The sequence below is a fragment of the Zootoca vivipara genome, chromosome 2 (genome assembly GCF_965207765.1).
Source record: "Zootoca vivipara chromosome 2, rZooViv2.hap1.1, whole genome shotgun sequence".
In the NCBI taxonomy this organism is placed as follows: domain Eukaryota; kingdom Metazoa; phylum Chordata; class Lepidosauria; order Squamata; family Lacertidae; genus Zootoca; species Zootoca vivipara.
Genome location: NC_142584.1, coordinates 19,000,725 through 19,016,367, shown reverse-complemented (window position 1 = coordinate 19,016,367; position 15,643 = coordinate 19,000,725). Strand labels below are relative to the sequence as shown.

At 48.4% G+C, this 15,643-nt stretch overlaps 1 protein-coding gene across 2 annotated transcripts; it reads left to right on the top strand.

The window, feature by feature from the left end:
- The first annotated feature begins 924 nt into the window (after nt 1-924).
- DNAJC14 (DnaJ heat shock protein family (Hsp40) member C14) lies at nt 925-13,060 on the top strand. 2 transcript variants are annotated; one of them, XM_035103921.3, is made up of 7 exons: nt 925-1,052; nt 1,378-2,890; nt 5,437-5,543; nt 9,326-9,445; nt 9,914-10,074; nt 10,550-10,646; nt 11,548-13,060. In XM_035103921.3, the coding sequence occupies exons 2-7, from the start codon at nt 1,448-1,450 to the stop codon at nt 11,786-11,788; spliced, it is 2,169 nt and encodes a 722-aa protein (XP_034959812.3). In that variant the 5' UTR covers nt 925-1,052; nt 1,378-1,447; the 3' UTR covers nt 11,789-13,060. The 2 variants fall into 2 exon arrangements, with proteins under 2 accessions (XP_034959812.3, XP_088517525.1); XM_088661399.1 differs by lacking the exon at nt 9,914-10,074.
- Nucleotides 13,061-15,643: the final 2,583 nt, after the last annotated feature.

The following is a 15,643-nucleotide window of genomic DNA, read 5'->3' as shown; positions in this document are numbered from 1 at the left end:
TGTACGGATAAATATGATAACGTTTGGAATGAGTTTATACAAAATGTAGTAGGCTTATTTACATAAGCACTGGGACAATAACACTATACCAATTTATACAAGTCTGTATGGGAATATTGTACATTGCTTTTTTTGGCATATAACTTTTATATATATCTTTGCGGTTGTTGTTTTTCTCCCTGTGACTTTCCTTTCCCCTGTACCTGTATCACTTTATTTCTTTTAACTGAAATCACCTTAATAAAATATAATATCTGGCTACTGCAGAACCCCAGGAGTATCTCTCGAGGCAGATGGATGCCAACAAGTTAAAATATCAGGGGTGGGCAGAAGCTGGATCGACTGGTTGATGCCTGAGGTGACTTGTTAAAAGATTGGGAATGGTTTCTGACTCCCAGCTGCTAAACAACAAGAAGAAGATTCCGCGCCCCCCCCCCACCTAAATTTGCCAGGTAGAGCGAAGAAACCTAGCCAGGCGCGGACTTTTGCGCGTGAAACGAATTCCTAGACTCATAATGCGCTCAGAGGCACAGTTGTTCTTTAACTCTTAACTGGATCTCTTCTGGATCTGGGCGTGGCTGGCAGGGACCTGGTGGCTCCTAGAAAATAAAACAGAGCCGATCCGACGAGCACGAAGTTTGCGCCCCCTGGATAAGGCTGATCAGCTCTGAATCACCTTTGCCATTAGAGAAGCCAGCCAGCCGACAGGCGGTCCAAGCACCTCCCGCCCCCTGATCGGTCCGAGGCAACCGCGCCAGCAAGCGAACTCGCCCCACTCTGATCCGGGCTCAGGGGGGAAGAGTCAGAGGGAGGCGCTGCTGCCGGGAATTTTGCGCTCGCGCCCTTTAAGAAAAAGAACGAGGCGGCCGGGACGGGTGATGACGCTACCACGCGCCCCGCCCCCTCCCTTCCCACCCACGCACTTGACCCGGACGCAGAAGGCGGGGAAAGAGATGTCACACATAGGCGGGCGGAAGTGGAGGCTCGCGGAGAGAGGGGGCAGGAGGCGGGAGAGGTAGCGCCCCCTCTCGTTGCCAGGGTAACAGGATCAGGTAAGCTTCCCCCCCCCGTCCTCCCCGCTCTCTTTCGTGTCTCCTGTCCCCCTTCGTTTGGGGGGGGGCACGCTTTGAGTCCTTTCCCGCCACCCCAAGCATGGAGCGGCTCCCGCTTTTCTCTGCCCCCACCCTAGTCCTAGAAGTGGGTGGTAGGGATCTAGCTTCCTGTTAACCATTACTGTATTGGGGGTTGGGGTGGGGTGAGAGATCGTGGGACACGCGTCCAGGGCGTGGGGGGGGGGGCGGGTCGGTGCTGCGGTTTTTAGAAGTATAGCCTGGATTTTTTTTAATCTCTCCGGCTATTACTATTTTTTTTTTGCAGGCGGAGGGATCGACGATGGCTGTAACTTAACCGTCCGTCGAGGCCAGAGTAACCCTGGAAGCCCAACGCCATGGAGGTCGCTGGGTGTGAGACTGGAGATCTGTTTGAACGCAAGCCAGGTTGCCCTGATTTGGGCAGGACTGTTCCGGGGACTGGCAGCCCTTGTATGGCGAACGAGAGCAGCTCCGTCTCCTCAGGCGGTGCTGATGCAGGAAGCGACCTGCTAGCCGCCGGCCAGGTCTCCCAAGGGTGCTGCAGTTGCGAAGGTTGCCTCCGCAAAGAGGGGCTGGTTTTGGAAGCGGCAGAGGCTTGTGAGCACGCTGCTGGAGAAGCTGGAATTTTGGGCGAGGAGGAGGGTGCTAGAGGAACTGAAACCACTTGGAAGAAAAGGAGCGATCAAGATAACGGCAACTTGCACTTCGCTGGCTACAACACTGCAGGCAATACTCCTTGTAATTGTCAAGGAGATACCCCTGATCTCTCCGAAACTTATTCAGAGAAGGGGAATGGCTTGTGTGGTTTCACTTGCCAGCAGTGGCTTTCGGCCTCCAAGGAGAAAGGCCCGTCCAAGTTACCACAAGGCCAGGAGGAAAACGTTGAAGATGATGTGGCATCCAAGGCCATGGAGGAGGCCCCAGACTGTACTCGGGCTCCCGGTGGAAGGAAGGTTGCCCGGCAGCAAAAGCACCATTCTGCAGCCAAGGGCGAAGGGCGTTTTGCACTATCTGGGGGAAAGCACAGGCAGGCCAGGAAGAGGAGTGATGGTGGGCGACACCATGACGTCCACGTTCAGCTGCTCAAACATCTGGAGGGGTTAGCCTCCTTCTGCGTCTCCTGCTTCAAACTCTTTATCAGCCTGATTGTGCAGGTCACCCACAGGTGTGGCGAGGGTGTGGAAACTGGTGGGAAGCTCCTGTACTCTTGCTGCTCCTTAAGCGCTCATGATCTGGATACCATCCGAACCAGCATGCGGACTTGGATCCAGCATGCAAGGCTGGGCTGCAGGAAAGTGACGTGGTGGCTGGGCTCGTGGCTTAGTGTGGCTTACCGCCTGCTTAAGATGCTATGTGCTATACTCTTTCTGGTGCTCATGCTTCTCCTGGGTAGCCTGAGACTCTGCTGGCGGGCCTCTAAATCAGCCCTGTTCAGTGTCTTGGGTAGATTGGCCCACACCAGTCATGGAGCCTGGATTGTCTCAGCCGTTGACCTGCCCCAAGTTTGGGCCCTCTTTAAAGAAAGCAGGACTTGCAAGTGGGCAGCCGGCCTGCTGCTTAAGTGGCAAACCCTCCTTTGGATGCCCAAAGGATTAAGGACCAGCCAGCCAGGGGACAGTGCTTATAATGGGTCTCCTGGAGGAGGATCTGAGCCATACCAGCCTGGTGAAGAGGTGGCACGCTTGCTGGCTATGGCACATACCCCCGAAGAGGAGCTTAACCCTTTCCAGGTCTTGCGCTTGGAGGCAACTGCATCGGACGCTGAGCTGAAGAGAGCCTATCGGCACTTGGCAGTACTGGTGAGCACATTCCTTTTGAGCTGGAGGAAGACAATTGGGTGTCTTGAGAACGGTGCCATCATATTTCTCTGCTGCCTTGGGCTGGCATGTGCTTGCAATTCACGAATACCGCTGTGTTCACTACGTGGCTTTGCAAAGCTACTGCTGGTTTTCTTCAAGGTGCAGCGGTGCAGGCGGGGACCCCCCCTCTGCATCTGGTTGGCACAGTTAGCAGTTTAATGTGTGTTTGTGTGGAGGGGGAGGTTCAGATGATATTATCCAGCCAGTTTGTTCAACGGTGTCTCTCACTTGTAGGTTTAGCAGTCCTTTTGCTTCCTCTTGCCTCATCTACCATGCCCTGCTGCACACTCTAGTCTAGGGCCTTCAAGATTACTGTGCTACTTGGAGGGACAAAGTTTTGCTAATCCTTTCTTTTATCAGGCTGGCATGATCACTGTCAGCAGCTTGCTTGTCCAGGCCGTTGTGATGAGTAATCACTCTGCTAGTTTTTCCTGCTTCAGGTATCAAGCAGCAGTATGCTGGGAAGCCAGGTTGAACCTGTCTTGACTTAATGCCTCCAGGTGGTATACTTTCCCGCCTAGTTCCTAGGGCTGGAAAATTACCAGCCTGAAGCCTTAAGGATGCAAATCTGCTCCCTTTTGCTCATCCCAAAATGAGTTAAAAGGGCAACTGAACTGCAGTACAGTGGAACCCCTACTTACGAATGACTCTACTTACAAAAAAATCGTCTTACGAATGAAAAAAATTGGAGCGCGCTTACGAATTTCTCCGACATCCGAATGGCCTCGATGCCCTGTGCTTGCCACGGCCGCTGGATCAGGCCTTCGCTGGCCTCGGTGCCCCGCGCTCGCCGCCGTATCGGGCCCTCACCGGCCTCATTGCCCCGCGCTCGCTCGGCCACCCGCCCGCCTGGCTCCTACCTGTAGCGCGCTCGCCTGCCTGCCTGCCGATGGCTTCTCTTTCTGACTCCCAGCTGCTAAACAACAAGATTCCGCCCCCCCCCCTAAATTTGCCAGATAGAGCGAAGAAACCTAGCCAAGCTAGACTCATAATGTGGCCTCTGCCTTTTGCTCCTCCGTGGCCCCGCTCGCTGCAGAAGGTCGGCCTCGTGGTGGCGGCGGCCACGAGGGCATGATCTAGCGGCGGCAAGCACGGGGTAACGAGGCCGGCGAGGGCCCGATCCGGAGGTGGCAGCAAGCGTGGGGCAACAACGTTGGCGAGGGCCTGATCTGGCGGTGGCGGCGAGCGTGGGGCAACGAGGCCGGCGAGGGCCTGATCCGGTGGTGAGTGCGGGGCAACGAGGCCGGCGAGGGCCCGATCCAGTGGCTGCAGTGAGCCCGGGGCAGCGAGGGAGGTAAGGCTCCGGAACGAATTAATCCGTTCCCAATGAATTCCTATGGGAAACATCGTTTCGATTTACGAATGTTTCTACATACGAATGTGCATTTGGAACGGATTAAATTCGTAAGTAGGGGTTCCACTGTAGCGCATTGTTGATGTGGGCAGACATGGAGTGGACTCAGACTTCAGGCCCTGTCGTCACTGGGAACTGCTAATCTGTCTCTGACCACAGGAGCTGGCCTCATTTGTGATAAGGATTGGTTTTAATCAAAAGCAGTTGTATCTCATTCATTCCTTGTTATGATTGGGCATGGCTACCTTGGAGGAAGCATGTCTCTCCAGTCTGAGCTTTTGAACAGAAAACATGCCTGTATTAATCGGAAGTCCTCGATCAAGTTTCTGCCAATCTTATTCTGTCGATCTGTAATCCTATTAGGATTACTGAGTTAATGAATATTATATGCACAACATTGGAAAGAACAAACAATCCCATCGATAGAGGGATGACAAAAGAAATTGACAGAGTATATAGAATTGGCCAGCTTGGCCATAAAAATTAGACACCAGGAAGAAACATAGCTGAGGGAGGAATGGAAATTATTTATAGATTATCTAAAGAGGTACCACAACCAAATAAATCTGCATGTAGGAATTGACATATAAGCAGATGTCAAGGAAATAAACAACTACCTGACTTTCAGAAGACATCTGAAGGCAGCCCCGTTTAGGAAAGTTTATGTTTGATGCTTTATTGTGTTCTTAATATCCTGTTGGAAGCTGCCCAGAGTGGCTGGGGAAACCCAGCCAGATGGGCGGGGTATAAATAAATTATTATTATTGTTGTTGTTATTATTTTATAATATTATTATTATGGAGAAGTAATTACAAAGTAGGTTACCAAACAGAACAATAATTGGTGGTAATTTCCTGGCTAAGGATATGCAGCATAAAAAGGAAAAACAGGAATCCACAGTGGGGTCGGAAATCTAAAGGGAATAGATGGATAAAAATATGTAGAATATGCAGTATGTACTGAAACCTTGGGATAATACAAATTAAAAATATATAAAAAGGATTACTGTGTTCATGTATGTGATGTGCTTTTCCCATGTGCTGAAAAAACTACCGTAAATGCTATTGATGCCACAATATAGGTATTTTCTGACTTTCTGTTGGTTTTTGGGATGGGGTGGGGTGTTGCACAGGTTCACCCAGACAAGAATAAGCATCCGCGAGCGGAAGAGGCCTTCAAGGTACTACGGGCAGCCTGGGATATTGTCAGCAATCCAGAGAGGAGGAAGGAATATGAAATGTGAGTGGACTGAAATCCATTTGGCCACAATGTTTTGGAATCAGGAGTCCACATTACCTATGGACTGGGAGGGTGTTGCTCTCAAAGTAAGGCCATATTTAATGGGCAGGAAGATGCGTTGCAAATGAAGCCCTGATCATTGGCCTCATCTTGTGGCCAAGAGTTATTTAAATGTTCCAGATGTATGCAAAATGCTGCCCTGTAAAGAAAATGGAACGGTGGGGTATGATTCTCTTAAATGTTTAACTCTCCTAAGGTAAAGGTAAAGGTAAAGGGACCCCTGACCATTAGGTCCAGTCGTGACCGACTCTGGGGTTGCGCGCTCATCTCGCATTATTGGCCGAGGGAGCCGGCGTATAGCTTCCAGGTCATGTGGCCAGCATGACAAAGCCGCTTCTGGCAAACCAGAGCAGCACATGGAAACGCCGTTTACCTTCCCGCTGTAGCGGTTCCTATTTATCTACTTGCATTTTGACATGCTTTCGAACTGCTAGGTTGGCAGGAGCTGGGACCAAGCAACGGGAGCTCACCCTGTCACAGGGATTTGAACCGCCGACCTTCTGATCAGCAAGCCCTAGGCTCAGCGGTTTAACCACAGCGCCACCTGGGTCCTACAAATAGCCAATTAAGCCCTCCTGAGTGCCCATCATGGGGTTGTTTAGGACAGTGTTTTTCAACCTTTTTTGGGCAAAGGCACACTTGTTCCATGAAAAAAATCACGAGGCACACCACCATTTAAAAAGTTAAAAAAATTAACTCTGTGCCTATATTGACTATATATAAAGTAATTCTCTTTATATATAGGCCATTTGTTAATGCCCTTTGTTGACTTTAAGCCTGGGTGGCTCTTTTTAAAAAAAATTTCCTTGCCACACAGTACAAACATTATCAGGCGTTAAGCTTTCCTTGCCCTGACTGCCTCCTGTTCATCTGGGACTGCGTGGGAGCTAAATTTAAACTTGATTGATAGCTTTTAACCTAGGGGGGAAGGTCAGGATGATATTTTCCTGTAAAAATATCCATTGGAACCCGTGCGACCCCCGGGAGCAACGGGCCTGCCCCTCCTCAGTCCAGGCCAGGCGCCTCACCTTCTGCAGGACGCGCACGTGCTCCTCGCCGAAGAGGCCGCTCACGCCTTGGTAGACGCCGCTGGCTGCCCTCCGGAGGCTGTTCTGCTTGTCGGCCTCGCGCCGACCAAGCCCCGGGCGCCGCCAGCAAAAGGAGTGAGAGCGGCGAGAAAAGGAGCAGCAGCAGCACCCGCCGGCCGCCTCTCGCGTCCGAGGCGGTGGTGGTGGCTGTTGAGAGCTGCACTCGCGTCGTGACCCGGCCGGCTTCCTTTCCGGCGGGTCAGCGCCCCCTAATGGCGGCACACTGTGGCACACCAGGCAGCATCTCGCGGTACACTAGTGTGCCGCGGAACAGCGGTTGAAAAACGCTGGTTTAGGAGTAAGTGCATCTCTAACCCACTAATAATATGCACAGGAGCACAAGTATTCACAGTTGGATACAGATGCTCAGGATAAATGGTTTTGAAAATGAGCTTGTACCTCTAACTGCTGCTTGTGTTGACCTCTGCTTCTGCCCTCCCTTAGAGGTAAAGGGCAATACTGTGGTGGAACCTTGTCTTTTATCTTATTGAAAGAAGTGTATCATCACTAGACACCCCCATCCTCTGTGGATTGTAGTAATGTAACCAAATTAGTAGAAAGACGAAATTGAACTCCTCTCCACCTGGCAATTGTGCCACTAGATAAGAGTTCTGGAGATCAGGGTGCAGAGTGTGCTCTTGGCCTAAAGGCCTTCTGAGAAGACCCAGAGGAGTTTGAGGTACTGACTGAGGCCAAGCAGCTGCTGCACTACTAGGTTTGGAACTCTAAAAACCAGGCTTCAACATGCTGGCTTGAAAGAGCCACTGTTTTGTGAGACTGGCTTCTTAGTAGGCTTAGATTTAGATTTGCAACATAGCTCCAGCGGGAAGGGTGTGGAAGGTCTAGATTTCGTTTAGTTGACCCAAATGGAAGGTGTAATCAGCAAAAAAAAAAAGTTACTTGCAGTTAATTGGGCAATAGATATTTTAAAAGTAACAACAACAGCAACAATAAGGTTTCATAAAAAATGAGGGTGGTGGACACTCTTAGAAGAGGCACTTTCCACCTCTAAGAAAGGGGATTCTGATTCTAAAATGTTGCATGCTGTGATATACAGGTGCATCATCAAAGCATGAAGTGTGCTTTTTCTTTTTTACAACTGTTTTCGCTGTATGCGGACGTAATCAATTGTTTAGCAGGCTAATCGTTCAAATTTGAGTAGATTAATCGGGTAAGGGTTTTAAAAAACTGGGTGACATCCTTGTTAAGATCTGAAGTTATCTGCTACCTAGCAAGGAACAGTCTCAGGCAGGCATCCCCAAACTTCAGCCCTCCAGATGTTTTCGACTACAATTCCCATCTTCCCCGACCACTGGTCCTGCTAGCTAGGGATCATGGGAGTTGTAGGACAAAACATCTGGAGGGCCGCAGTTTGGGGATGCCTGGTCTCAGGTCTACTTACATCAGGCTTCCTCAACCTCGGCCCTCCAGATGTTTTGAAACTACAATTCCCACAGGAGTTGCAGTCCAAAAACCTCTGGAGGGCCGAGGTTGAGGAAGCCTGACTTACGTTATTGTCAATTCTTGAGCAATTGTCCTTGCATCTTGGTCTGGCACAGAGTCCTCCAGAGTCTAGTATGTTCTGTTGGAGGATGCTGAGTGGCATGGCTTCATCAAGTTGAAACTGGCTCCTCAGACACTCTCTCAGGAATAGCAGCACGATTTAAATAAAACTCCTAGCCATGCCTGTCACCTCATGAGAAACTGGATACAGTGAAGGATATACACATATTTGGAGTTAGGTGGAGTTGTGTCAAATGCAAGGCTGAAATAACAATCAGGTGTTTGCTGTGTCATCTAACTGAAGCCCATGGTACACTGCCAGGGAGTATCTGGGAATACACTGGGGAACATTTTCTTCACTGAGCACACTATAGTGAACTCCTTTCAAGTTCCCTGTATCTCCCACAATGCTTTGACATGTTATGAAAGTGTTCCTGCTTCTTTAAAATACTGGAAGATTTCCCAATATGAGAAGCAGAATGTATCTGCATCAGTTATATTTAGGAGTACCTAATTTGGAAGTCACCAAATGCAGAGACAGTGTGGCATATCAGTTAGACAAGTGGCTGGGAGAGGGGGGCTAATACTGCTTCAGCATATAGCACTTATTTCTTACTGCCTGGTCCTGGTTGTCATCACCTAGAAGAAAGTTATGTTGCTTTAAAGTGCTTAGTATCGCAGCCTTGACCCAGGTGGCGCTGTGGTTAAACCGCTGAGCCTAGGGCTTGCTGATCGGAAGGTCAGCGGTTCGAATCCCTGTGACGGGGTGAGCTCCTGTTGCTTGGTCCCAGCTCCTGCCAACCTAGCAGTTCGAAAGCACGTCAAAATGCAAGTAGATAAATAGGAACCGCTACAGCGGGAAGGTAAACGGCGTTTCCATGTGCTGCTCTGGTTTGCCAGAAGCGGCTTTGTCATGCTGGCCACATGACCTGGAAGCTATACGCCGGCTCCCTCGGCCAATAATGCGAGATGAGCGCGCAACCCCAGAGTCGGTCACGACTGGACCTAATGGTCAGGGGTCCCTTTACCTTTACCTTTTTATCGCAGCCTTAGTCTGGCATTGTCCAGGTTTCTTTCTTGTACTGCTGCTACCGCCATTGGCTTCTGACTTCCCTTGTTGCTCTTTCCAAGCAAGCGCATGGCAGAGACAGAGCTGACCAAGTCGATGAACGAGTTCCTTTCTAAGCTTCAGGATGACCTAAAAGAAGCCATGAATACGATGATGTGTAACAAGTGCCAGGGGAAGCACAGGTAAGTGGCCAGCTGCTGCTATTCCCTTAATGGTCCCACCGTTATTTCAAGGCTGGGTGCAATAATAGCGAGAGCATGTCTGCTATCCAGAGTGTGCAGTATCCCAATTCTTTGCTGGGCATTGCTGCAGCAAAGCCATATGGCAGAGAGACTGTATGCTATCTTTATGGTTCTAAGCATCCATGGAAAAGCTTGGGAATAATGTGGGAGTAGCTGGAGAAGTTAAGGCATAAGAAAGCTGGGAAGGTTTCCAGCAGCTTTGAGAGGTGATGCTCTCATTCATGGCTTAGGTACCATTCCCTCTTCTCAGGGCTACTGATCCTTCTAACCACTTTTGGATGCAGAATCTGTCTCTCTGAACCGAAGAAACCTTGGATGGGGAGGAGAGCGTTAAAGGTTCCAATCTCTAGGAAATCAGGCACGCACACCTGTTCTCCCTGGTCTCTGATAAACTCTTTGCTGCTGCAGGCGGTTTGAGATGGATCGTGACCCACTGAATGCTCGCTACTGTGCAGAATGTAGCAAGCTTCATGCGGCCGAGGAGGGAGACTTCTGGGCCGAATCCAGTATGCTAGGGCTGAAGATCACGTATTTTGCCATGATGGATGGAAAGGTTTACGACATCACAGGTAACGGCACCACACCTCTGGACAAGTGGGAATGGAAGTGGAAGGAAGGTGGTCAAATGGGGTTTTAGAACTATACTCCCCTTTCCTCCCATTGGATACTTGCCATTCGTGGAACAGATGCTAAGGTCTTTATAGGCACTTTCTATTCTGTTCAGCGTGGGTGATCTGCTGTGTAGATTTTGAACCTCAAGCTAAATCTGGGCAGCTCTACATTTGGACAGCGCGCATGCTTATTGCAAGGAAACGCATCTCTCATTCAAAACACAGTAACAACTTTGACCCCCAAAAGGCTGCCATGAGAAGGATTTTTAAATAGTTGGACGGGGTGCCCTGTGAATGATAAATCACGCTGCTGCAGAGGTTGCGGTTACTCTCTAAAGGCAGGAGCTTGGATTCTAATAGCATGCCTGCTTTCTCTGAGAGGCAAATACCTCTCACCATCTCATAGTTTACTTCTTTCCTTTTTAATGTGCAGAATGGGCTGGCTGTCAGCGAGTAGGAATCTCCCCAGACACACACCGTGTTCCATATCACATATCTTTTGGATCAAGGGGCTCAGGAGGACGGCAGAGGTCAGTGATGAATGATGTTGTTTATTCATTCCCCTTAAAAAATGTTCTTTCCCCTAGTCTGCACACGGATGAGTCCTTCCTTAACTTTTAAAGTGGTGCCAGGCTCTGTGAACCCCATCCAGAGACCTGTGTACATCCTGGCTATATTCTGTGAGTGAGGATTCCCATTTTCAGTAGAATGTGGGGAGTGGATCTGCTCCATACATACAAGAGGGCACAAGTGGTCCAGCTCCTACATGGGGGAGTGCTGGGCATAATCAGAGCTCTTCTGCATGGAGATGATTTGGGTTCTGATGTCCTATACACAACATGGCTTTCCAGTGATGGTTGTGTTAGAACAGCCTGTATGCACAGGTAGGGAACATCTTAAGTTCTAAGTATTTAGCTAGCAGGTGTTCAGTTTTCTTTCTGTCTGCAGCTCTGAGTCCACGACTCTTTCCCTGCCCCCCCCCCGCCCCCCAGTTCATTGGAAATTTGGAATACATTTTTCATTGCAGTTGCCATCTTCTATGGGTTAGTCACAGTCATAAAGTTTTTCCAGATAACTTGCCTCTTAACTCCTGTGCATGAGCAGTGCTAGTTCTGGCCTTGCTCCCTTTTCAATAGGTTGATAACACCTTATTACACCAACCTGAGTGTAGAGCATTTAATACCCAGAGACCAGATTCTTGACCCTAGAGTCCTCATAACCTGTGCTGAAACTGGTCCCGTTGAATCCATATAGAAATTGGGCATCTTTTGCATGTGGTGAAGAGGGTTCTGACACAGTTGCGAGCTCCGAAGCGTACCTTCCACCTCCTGCTTTTACTGTTAAACCTGAGGATCTTGGTCTGTGTCAGCCATTGCTGGATCTGATGGTATCATTTCTTCCTCCCTCTCCCTCTGCTCTCCCCTTCAAAAGAGCTGCTTCTTCAGATGGCAGCCCTGCTTCAGCTGCAGAACTGCAGGATTTCTTCAACCGCATCTTCCAAGGGAACCACGGACAAATGCCGAACGGGAACTTTTTCAGCACGCCCCAACCGCCGTCCCCGGGGAGTGTGCCAACCCCTCCTGCCCCTCCACCAAAGGTGGACAGTACCTCCCAGAAAGGAGATTCGAAGCAGAAACGGCGGAAGAAAGTGCGGCGCCCTTTTCAGCGCTGAGGATTGCACGAGAGTTGGGAGCGAAATCTCCCAGGCCTGCTTGGATGCCAGGCTTTCTTCATCAGGTAGCAAAAGGGCTGTTTCAAAAGGGGGGAAGTGTGTTCTGGCTAGTGTCAAAAATCCAGATGATTCAGGCTCCTCTGGACTAATCCATAACCCAGTAGCTTCCAGCTGGGAAAAAGACACTCGTCTTTCCACTGCAATTGTCGACACTGATCCCGTGATACCAAAGAGCTCCAACAGATGGCTTCCTGGGAGTGTCATCATGAAGATGTGGCATGAACAGGTGTTGGGATGGAGCAGCCTGCCTAGAGCCATGGGATCTCCTTTAAGGTGACTTTCTCAATGAGATGCTTCTGTAATTGTTCAGCATTTCCCCCCTTCAGCAGGAGTATGACTACCACCAATAATGTTAGCTGATTCTTCACTTTTGTCCGCAAGGACGTCTGAACTGTAACTTCTGCTTTACTCCAATTGTCACACTGTCAGACACCTCCTAAGTCACCTGAGACTTGGAGAAAAGGTGAGCCTTAGGGGGTGCCTAGTTGCCCAGGGAAGACCTGGCTTGGCTGATGGTAATGTTAAGGCAACATGTAGAAAAGAAGCATATATCTTATTGCTGTGCAAGATTGGCAACTAAATTCTTACCCCCATGCTGGGTGTCCTACAAACTATACAAAAAGAGGGTCAAGGGAATCGCCCCCCCCTCCTCTTCCGGTAATATCCTTGCTAGAAAATATGAATTCAGTGCTTACCATGCAAAAGATTTATCTAGGCCCCAAAGTTAGGAGAAGATGAAGATATACTTTAGTTGTTCCAGGAGCTGCCCAAATATGATGCAGATACTCAGGATTATACCAAATGGTCCTTTTGCTTCTACGTTGAGTCAAAAAAATGTTCCACAGTTCAGTTGCAAGACTACTGAAAGGTTTTCTGCACCACCCCATAAAGCAAATGGTCACATCTGGCTTTGGATGCAAAGTTACTCCTGGAGAGAACCAGGTTCCTGTCTTTCTAAAGTGCTTGGTTTGCTCTTACCTGATCCTGGGAAATACATGCTGTTTGCCTCTGCTGTCCAAGGACTGTGATCAAATCAGTTAAGAAACTGGTGGATTAAACCCCCAAGATTTAGCATGGACAGTTGGCTCTTAACTGTCCAACCTTGTTTTATTGAAGGTTACTTTTTTAAAAAAGTTCAGATTTGTATGTACATACATATATTTAATACCATGTGTATTCCCCTTTCTATAAATATAAATGCCTTGGAGAGTCTTGGCCTTGGAGAGTCATTATTACCTTTTCCTTTCACAATGCAGCTACACCAGGGGTCAGCAACCTTTTTCAGCCGTGGGCTGGTCCACTGTCCCTCAGACCATGTGGTGGGCTGGACTATATTTTGAAGAAGAAAAAATGAACGAATTCCTATGCCCCACAAATAACCCAGAGATGCATTTTAAATACTGTAAAGGCACACATTCTACTCATGTAAAAACACCAGGCAGGCCCCACAAATAACCCGGAGATGCATTTTAAATAAAAGGACACATTTTACTCATGTAAAAACATGCTGATTCCCGGACTGTCCGTGGGCCGGATTGACAAGGTGATTGGGCTGCATCCGGCCTACGGGCCTGAGGTTGCCTACCCCTGAGCTACACATTTTAGGAATTTCTTGCTTTGCTTTCCCCCCTCATCATTTAAAGGAGAGGATTAATGTTATCCCTGGATTTGTCTTATGGTGGAAACTAATGACATTAACTGACAGACGAAGCTGTGCATATAGTTGTACTTATAAGCTCTAGAAGATCAAGTTTATTAAAAATTTAGGAGGCATATACACTGTTAACACACTGCCATTGGACTAATTGCAGTATGTGTCTAAGGACTTATGTGTAAATCCAGGAATTGTTAGAAAGTTTGTGAAGGGCGGTATATAAATTTAATAAAGAATAATAACTTCAGTACAGTTCTGTAGGCCTAATTAAGGAGGCTGAAAAGAGTAACACCTGAGAGCGAGAGTTATATCCCACTCTTCCATTAAATAATGATCAAGTAGTGGTATTTTGCTACCTTATGTCCTTGCAGGGAGGAGACAGCAAATCCACAACTTCTTTCCTAATGGTATTATAGAGAAGCAGTTATACCGTGATTCATTCCTATTCCTTAGGGCTTGTGGGTTGAGCTCCAAGCAGCTGAGGGAGAAGTGCAAGCAAGTCCCCGAATCACTGCATCACGCTGATAGAATGGGCAGATAATTTTTCTCCCCATGACAAGAGCTTTTTAGCAGCCTGTTGGCTCACCAGCAAAGGAGAGAAAGTGCTAGCGCTAGCATTGTGCTTTAACATTAAACCCAATATCTTCACCACAACCTGCTATTGCTGTATCTCGTTACCTTTGCCACTGATCTGCAAGTCTCTCTTGTCTACATGTCTCTGCCAACTGACCTGCAGCCCTTGCTCATTTCATCCTCATTTCTGTTGGACTGGACTCGCGGCATTCAAACGAAGATGCCCGGGGTGCATTCTTGCAAGGCCCAAGGGAGAAGAAAAAACAGGACGATCTTTAATGCAAGCTGTTTGTTCATGCTAAAGTACCAGGTCACATTCTGCAACTTCTTGGAGAAGGCTTGGCCCGTGAAGTTCTCTGCCCTAGGGGTCAGGGTGGCTCCCCTTGTCTTCCTGCTATTCCTTTCCTTGGTCTAAAGCAGGCATCCCCAAACTTCGGCCCTCCATATGTTTTGGACTACAATTCCCATCTTCCCTGACCTCTGGTCCTGTTAGCTAGGGATCATGGGAGTTGTAGGCCGAAACATCTGGAGGGCCGTAGTTTGGGGATGCCTGGTCTAAAGGGACTCAATTGCTATCCTAGGCCTCCAAAACAGGACTTGCTGTGTGTTTGTCAGGGTCTCACCTGAGCTATTATTTCTCTGCCTGATCCTTTTCCCTTTTGGGTTATCTTTTCATATTGGCTTGGGTTTTTTTTTGTACAAGCCATACATTATCTTAAACTAGAAGCAACCCAGTCCAGTGCAGACTAAGGGTGCAGTTCTATGGTACTTACCTGGAAGTGAGTTTAATTGGAGTCAGTGAACTAAACTTCTGGGCAGAGATGCATAGCTTTACATTGTAAGTCTGTAAAAAAAAAAAGGCAGTTTCTGGGTGCTGATTGCATCAGCTTAGTGGCTGGCTTTTGATGTTGCTTTCTCTTGGTTGAGTCCAACCTGTTTTGGATTTTTAAAAGAGAAAATCGAACTGAATTTCTGCATTTCAGGGCTTCTTGTTTTGTCGGTTGGTTGCTCTGCGAACAGGTGGTTGCAGCCACTGACATTCTCCAGAAGGTGGTGCTCTAAAACCTATGATAGGAAAGCGAAACTACACAAGGGTATCCCAAAGCTGTCCCCTGAATCACACAGTAAGGTCCTGCAAGAGACTCTTTAATTTGTATAAATGTTTCAGTTAATATCCTGCCTCATCGCGGACCCCCTTTTATGAAGCCCCCAACAAAATTTACCAAGACACACGTGGAAGCTAAGCAGGACTGCAGCAGACCGAAGGCATCAACATGGCAGCATCGAAGGAGAATTTCCTGCGTTGAAAAGTACCTTTTGGAGTGTGTAATGCACTGAACTGGCTCTGCAGCAAGTGCATGTGCTATTAGACTTCAGAAACATTTTGCAGTGCGCACATCTGTGGATCTGCTTGTTTCTATTTAGGTCTGCCATCATGGGTGTGGAGGTGACAACGAAGAGCCAGAAACATACGTTGAGAAGTGCAGGGAAATTATAATTAGCAGGTTTGAAATAGACCAAGACTCTGCTTTAAAAAATAAGAGTAGTTGATAGTCACAGCGGGGTGG